Source organism: Otolemur garnettii, unplaced genomic scaffold (assembly GCF_000181295.1).
Source record: "Otolemur garnettii isolate 467f Iridium unplaced genomic scaffold, OtoGar3 scaffold00252, whole genome shotgun sequence".
NCBI lineage: Eukaryota > Metazoa > Chordata > Mammalia > Primates > Galagidae > Otolemur > Otolemur garnettii.
The window spans coordinates 51,068-58,215 of NW_003852647.1; the positions used below are offsets into that span (position 1 = coordinate 51,068).

The following is a 7,148-nucleotide window of genomic DNA, read 5'->3' on the forward strand; positions in this document are numbered from 1 at the left end:
TTGGCCTAAGGGCTAAAGTTTACCAAGCCCTATTCAAGGTCATTGTCATATTTCCTTTTTTACATTTCATGAATCTCTCAATGAGCTGAGAAACATCTAGTATCAGTACATCTGCAACCCTTTGGGCTTTAGATGCCTATTGGAAGCTCTACAGAAGGACACTAGAACTGCAGAAACCCATGGCGGCAGGTCTTTTTATTTTCATACCATTTCTGTCCCTCCTATAGAAAACACATTTCTGACAGAGCCCACTACTTCCTGATCACTGAATCCTTGTGCCAAGATTGTAATACATTTAAGGAGAGAGATGTGATAATCTGATGAGGGTGAGATGGTAAATAATACTCTTCTAAATTGTGGCAAAGAGACCTGGAGTTGACATATCCCTGGGGCAAAATATTCAAAGTGTACCACTCCCTGCCGGACCTGCCCTATGAAATCAAAGACATTCTGTGGTTTGCCATTTGAAAGGAATGAAGGAAATATATTCACCCCACAACTGTATCATCCCATGTGATTATGTGATTTACTCAGTCCAGTGAAGATGCTGGTCAAGCAGTGGGTATGATTCCATCACCACCTGATTAAGCTTCCCATAATCCTCTGTTACTCTCAAAGAACATTCTTTCACATCAACCAAACTAGGGAATTAAATGGGGAAGTGGTAGAATCCATGGCCCAGGCATCTCTCAAGTCCAGTGGTGGCTTCAGTTCCCACAAGGTGTGGGGCTACTGTTGAATGATGACTTTCACAAGGACCTAGAGCTGTCACACCTCTGACTTGCCCCTTTCTATGCTAAGAGCTACTGCTGCATGGGTCAGGAAGTCATGGGGCAGGGGATGAACAAAATGCAAGTTCCTATTAGGGCCCCAAATTTTGTCTTTTCAAGGTTATAACTTCACTGCCTAGGACAGTGCCTGGCATAAAAAAGGGTTCAGTGAGAATTTCTGGAGTGAACCAGTGAGTGAAATCCTAAACTCTACAGCAGTGATTCTCACCTGGTGTGCCAGTGTGCTGCAAGAGGATTTTAATTTTTAAAGATCATTATTTTTGAAAGTTCAAAGCACAGTAAGTATATATTTTTTTTTGCTCGTTTTTATAATTTATGTGTGCCATGGAAGTTTAACTATAGGTTCAAATGTGCTATGAAACAAAAAAGGTTAAAAAACACTGTCCTACAGGATGCTCGCTCCTCCTGTGTTGCTATAAAGTAGGAAATTAGTCACTGGATGATTGCGAGCTTTCACTGGACCTATAAAGCAAACTGAGGACTCAACCCTATTTATTACAGTAATGGGAGTTATGGTAAATTTATGAATCCCGGGACTGGGGGTGAACTCACAACCACTTTCCAGTGATTCCCAAAGATCTGAATATATCCCTTCCCCTAGGTCTGTGGTTCCTAACCCCTGGACCACAGACGGGTACTGGTCTGTGGTACATTAGGAACTGGGCCACACAGTAGGAAGTGAGTGATGGGTAAGTGAGCAAAATGTCATCTGTATTTACAGCTGCCCCCTGTTGCTTACATCACCACCTGAACTCTGTCTCCTGTCACATCAGCGGTGGCATTAATTCTAAGAGGAGCTCAAACTCTACTGCAAACTACACTTGTGAGGGATCTAGGTTGTGTGATCCTTCTGAGAATCTAATGCAGCAGTTCTCAACCTGTGGGTCACACCCCGTTTTTTTAATAATGAAAATACATCACATTAGGAAGGTTGAGAACCACTGTGCCTGGTGATGTGAGATGGAGCTGAGGTGGTGATGCTAGCACTGGGGAGCGGCTGCAAATACAGATTATCATTAGCGGAGAGGTTTGACTGCATACAGACCAAAATAAATCAATTGCTCACAAATTCATATCAAAACCACTCCCCCACCCTGTCCGGTGAAAAAAATTGCCTTCCCTGACACTGGTCCCTGGTGCCGAAAATGTTGGGGACTGCTACCTTAGGTCAGTTATTTGGTTAAATACTCTGTTAGAGCAAAGCCAGAAGTTTCATGGCTACACTCCTGAAATTTTAGTACCATCTGTCCCACTGGATAAGCAGCTTCTCCTTCCTTTGAGGGGTACTATATTTGACCCTTGTTCATTCTGCAGATGGGCTGCACCTCTCCAACAGAGTGGTTCAAAGAGGCCTATGTATACCAGGTTTGGAGTATTTTTGTTTTAATAATCAACTGAAGTCTTAATGAGTTGCCCAACATTTACTATTAGGGAACGAGTGATAAACAAACCACAGCCAAATACCAATGCTGAGTAACATTTATTCTTCCCCTAGGATGTGACAAGCACTATTTCAAGTGCCTAGTGATGCATTAATGACAAAAAATAGAACGAAAGACATCCTGCTTGCTATTGTGGAGGTGACATTCAAACATGAGGAAGAACAGTTAAACAATAAACATTAACAAATACTGTAGGTGATGCAAACTGTTTCTTTAAATCAGTGTCTTTAACATGCTGGTTGTGCTGCCTCCTCAGGTAAATGCTTTGCCTCTGAGGGTCACTTTAAGGACGACCCAGGCCACTGCCATCCCAGAAGCCACTCCTGATAATGAAAAACAAGGAATTTAAATTAATTTGCAGTGCTGCTGCTTCCAAGAACTCCTCCCTACAGTAACTAGCCAGCTGTAGCATATTTTTTAACTGACAACACACTTTCCTAAAGTGTCTTCATGGTCCCAAGTGAACTAGAGAGTATCTTGATTGGATTTACCAGATAAGTAAGTCATATTTAAAATACTGCTTAGGCTTACTAAGCTAAGTTTTTCAATTAAACAAGCTCCTTCAGTGCCCACAGAAGAAAAGATGAACAGAGAATGAAAATGTTTGTTATTATGACCTTTGCACGGGAGTGACAGAAACAGCTCTCCAAATAAAGCATGACTGTATGCTCTCCACCATGACTACGTTGACAAAGTCAAATCTTTGAGGTATGTATCCACAAGGAAGTTTCACAGAATCCAGGGTGAAAAAGATGGTATCATCGATCACCCCATTTCTTCCTTGTAGATTGGTGATACAGACCTATAAGCATAAATAATGATTATGCAATGAATAAATGATTATGAAAAAGCATAATAAAATGTGACAAGCTCTGCACCTCCTCACTCTGGCTCCAACCTGGTTATTACATCCAAATTAATGAATACCAACCTGGTGAGCACACTGGCAACACCAGGAGTGCTTTATAAGAATACCTATACCCAGACCCCCTCCTCAGACTAATTAGGTCAGATGCTCTGGGGATGTGGTCCAGGTCTCTGATGAGTAACTTTGCTATAAATATTACCCATAATTATCCATTACCTTCTATTTCACTTAATTTTCTTTTTTTTATTATAGTTGTGTACATTAATGCAATCACAGGGTACAGTATGGTGTTTTCATATACAATTTGAAATACTCTCATCAAACTGGTTAACGTAGCCTTCATGTATTTCACTTAATTTTCTATGTATTATGAGACGCAGATACGTAAATAAATAGCTAGTTTGTGGTGGTAAGCTCAAGCCCCACATTTTTCTAGCACTCAAATTGTTTTTCTTCTTATTGTTCTCAGGGCATTCTAATATCAAATCAAATACAAAATTTAGAATGTAATTATATGCTTCTTCTACATTATTTTCTACGTATTTCCTTTCAGAAGGCCTGCCTTTTCAATAAGCAATTAGGCTCCTTTGTGGCAAAGAATACATTTGTTTGTATTTTCTACATTCCCTAATACACTCAATAGAATCCCAGACACAAAAACTATCACTAAGGGAATGTTTGGCAGAAACTAATGACAAATGCTTCACAGAAACAAATTACCTCATCCACGTGCTTACAGCTCACGGGCTTTACCGAGAAAGGCTTAAGTTCCGAGGTACTGGGATCAACGGAACACTCAACTTCTAACCAGTCACCCTTGTAAGGCACAAAACCTAAAACCACCAGGGAGATATTTGAGTATGATTATCATTTAACTAGGTCATGTTCAATTTCACAAGTTACTTCAACATTGTGATTCCTTAATATAGCTTGTGCTGCATCTAAGGTACATTTTCAACATGTTTAAACAAATGCACTATAAATCTTTCTGTCAGAGAAGAAGTTTATCATCTGTTAAGCATTGATATTCCTCTACTGATTTTTTTTTTTTTTTTTTTTGGAGACAGAGCCTCAAGCTATCCCCCTGGGTAGAGTGCCGTGGCATTACAGCTCACAGCAACCTCCAACTCCTGGGCTCAAGCGAGTCTCCTGCCTCAGCCTCCCAAGTAGCTGGGACCACAGGCGCCCGCCACAACGCCCAGCTATTTTTTGGTTGCAGCCGTCATTGTTGTTTGGTGGGTCCGGGCTGGGGATTCGAACCTGCCACCTTAGGTGTACGTGGCTGGCGCCTTAGCCGGTTGAGCCATAGGCGCCGAGCTCCTCTACTGATTAACAAAGTCAAATGGGAAAAAGCGTCAACTACGTAGCGTGGCCGATCTAAGAAAACACCAACACAGGATTTATTAAATAATTGGTCATAATCACAACTCCTTAGGGTGGCAGTCAAGTGCATGTGTAAGAGTACAAGTTTGAACCCAGCTGCCTGCGTTTAAACCCTGACTCCGCCACTTGCTCATTCCACAGTCTTGGTCAAAGTGCTTGCCCTCTCTGTGACTTTGCTTCTTCACCTATAAAATGAGAAGCATAATAAGAGTCGTCATGATATAGAGTTGCCATGAGAATTAATTGATGTGTAAAACTCATAGAATAATGACTATCACAGAGTAACCACCACATAAATGTTGACTAGTATTAGTGATAGCAGTAGCACCAGAAATACTGCTATTCTAAGATGGAACCACTTTCTCTAGGTATTGTAGTCAGCAGATGGACTCTTAAATATATACCTTACATTTCATGGTTACAAACACAGAGTTTCAAAGAGAATTATATAATAAGGATCAAGTAAATCATAGGATAACAAAGTTACCTGAATGGATCTGGAGCAACTGGAAATCTCCAACACTCCAAGTGGGAATGTAAATTTGTATAACCACTCCAAACAACTGGCAGTATCAACAAAGTGAAACATTTCTATGCCCTAGGACCCAGCATTATAGAATGACACAAGACACAATGCTAGACCTCTTCTCTCTGTGTGTTCATGTCCATGCATTTCTTTGGTGTGGGTCTACAGCATATCTATGGGCTGATAACTCACAAATATACATACCTCCAGCTCTAACCAATGTCAGATTCAATTATCCACATATCTACACCAATTTAACATATATAAAGCTGGGTAACTGCTATTCTTCTCATTCATCACATAATGCTTATCTCAGTCACCTACATGTGAAATTGGTAACACCCCCTCTAGTACTGCTGCTCAAATCAAAAACATTGGAGTTATCTTTTCCCTTATCTTTCCTTCACACCAAAAGTCCAATATCTCAGCCACTACTTTCATCTTTTACTCCAAAATACATCAAGGGTATAAAATCAATCCTAAGGTCCTCCACTTCTAAAACTTAATTCAAATCTCCATCAACGCCCACCAGGAATATTACAACGTTCTCCCACCTAAGTTCCTGACTACACCCTTGGCCCACATAGTCTCTTCAAACAGAGTGAACATCTTAAAACAAAAATCATGTCAGAGTTCTGGTTTTACACTCAAGAAAATAAAAAAGCAAGCTGTGTGGTGGGGCTTAGCTTATCACCCCTTTTATAATTATAATCAAGCTATATGCCAGCTACAATAGATCAAAATAGCAAAAACAAAGTTTATCTATAGGTACAACTAAGTGTAGGAACGTATTTGCTGAATACAAATAAAATTCAGCAACAAACACACATAGAGAAAGGTACAAGGCTATCTCCCATCTTAATTTTGAAACATTAGGAGTATATAAAACATAATATCCCTCTATACATATAGAATCTTTTCATTGATTAAAAATCAAAAACTTACATGAACAAAAAACATGCCCAGACATTGCTGACTTCATTCAACAAATGAATTCATAATAAATGATAGACACTGTGGTAAGCATTACCCATCTGTCCCAATATTATATATCATTTTCAATTCTGAAAGCCCACCTCTAAAATTGACAAGTCACTGACTGGATCCAAGTACATGGTAAGAATAGTTCTAGTACTAAAATTCCCTCAAAAATTAAGAATTACATTTTTCTGAGAATGCAAATCATACCTTCAGAAACAATGTTAACAGAGAATTCAATGTTCTTATTAAGGTAAATAATATCTTTATTTATGGAGGTGACATAACCAATTACAACTCTGGTCTCTGGGTCTGATGATGCAACTCCACCATGATGATCCATTATAACATCCACCTGGAAGATGAAGAAATTGTTACTTCAAAAACAACACAAATCATAAAATGGGAATGTATATGATTAAGTCATTGGCATTCGAAAAGTATTTTAAACAACTATTATCACATTAGAAATAGAAATATAAATCATATGCCAAATGGATGGTAGAGATGAGATAATGGTAAAAATCATGCCTGTTTCCTATATTGTTAAAATGTATTTAAAACACTAACTGTGTACTGAAGTTTAATGCACTAGCAGTATTAGGTTCAAAGATGAAAAAAAAAAATACTGTTCTTGTCCTCTAGTAATAAACAATTAAATGAGAATAAATGAAAAAGATATCTAGTCATAATCAAGTTGTGATAAAGGGTATGTAAACGTTTCAAAAATGGTGTTTGCAAATCACAGGAGGGAGAAAATTTTAGACTTGGAGACAATAGGAAAGAGCAGGACCTGAAAGAAGTCAGACTTGAGGTGGGCTGTGAAATAAGAGGAAGATTTAACCAGGCAAGGGATGGAGGATGAGGGTTGGGGGATGAGGCAAGATCAGAAAGACAGAAAAGATAACACATGGTAGGGGAATAGAGAACAAAATCATAACATTGAAAATACAGGCCTGGGCTCGGCGCCTGTGGCTCAAGCGGCTAAGGCGCCAGCCACATACACTCAAGGTGGCGGGTTCAAATCCAGCCCAGGCCTGCCAAACAACAATGACGGCTGCAACCAAAAAATAGCCGGGTGTTGTGGCGGGGGCCTGTAGTCGAAGCTGAGGCAAGAGAATCACCTAAGAAGAGTTTGAGGTTGCTGTGAGCCGTGATAC

The 7,148-nt window shown here is 39.6% G+C and overlaps 1 protein-coding gene across 1 annotated transcript in view; it reads right to left on the minus strand.

The window, feature by feature from the left end:
* Positions 1-2,378: 2,378 nt before the first annotated feature.
* The window catches only part of CT55 (cancer/testis antigen 55), a 14,476-nt gene continuing 9,706 nt past the window's right edge, over positions 2,379-7,148 (minus strand). Inside the window, exons 3-6 of the mRNA XM_003802659.2 lie at positions 6,199-6,343; positions 3,822-3,934; positions 2,851-3,035; positions 2,379-2,556 (exon numbers count right to left, since the gene is read on the minus strand). Coding sequence (XP_003802707.2) covers positions 2,517-2,556; positions 2,851-3,035; positions 3,822-3,934; positions 6,199-6,343 — 483 coding nt within the window. The 3' untranslated portion in view covers positions 2,379-2,516. The remainder of the gene's footprint in view (positions 2,557-2,850; positions 3,036-3,821; positions 3,935-6,198; positions 6,344-7,148) is intronic.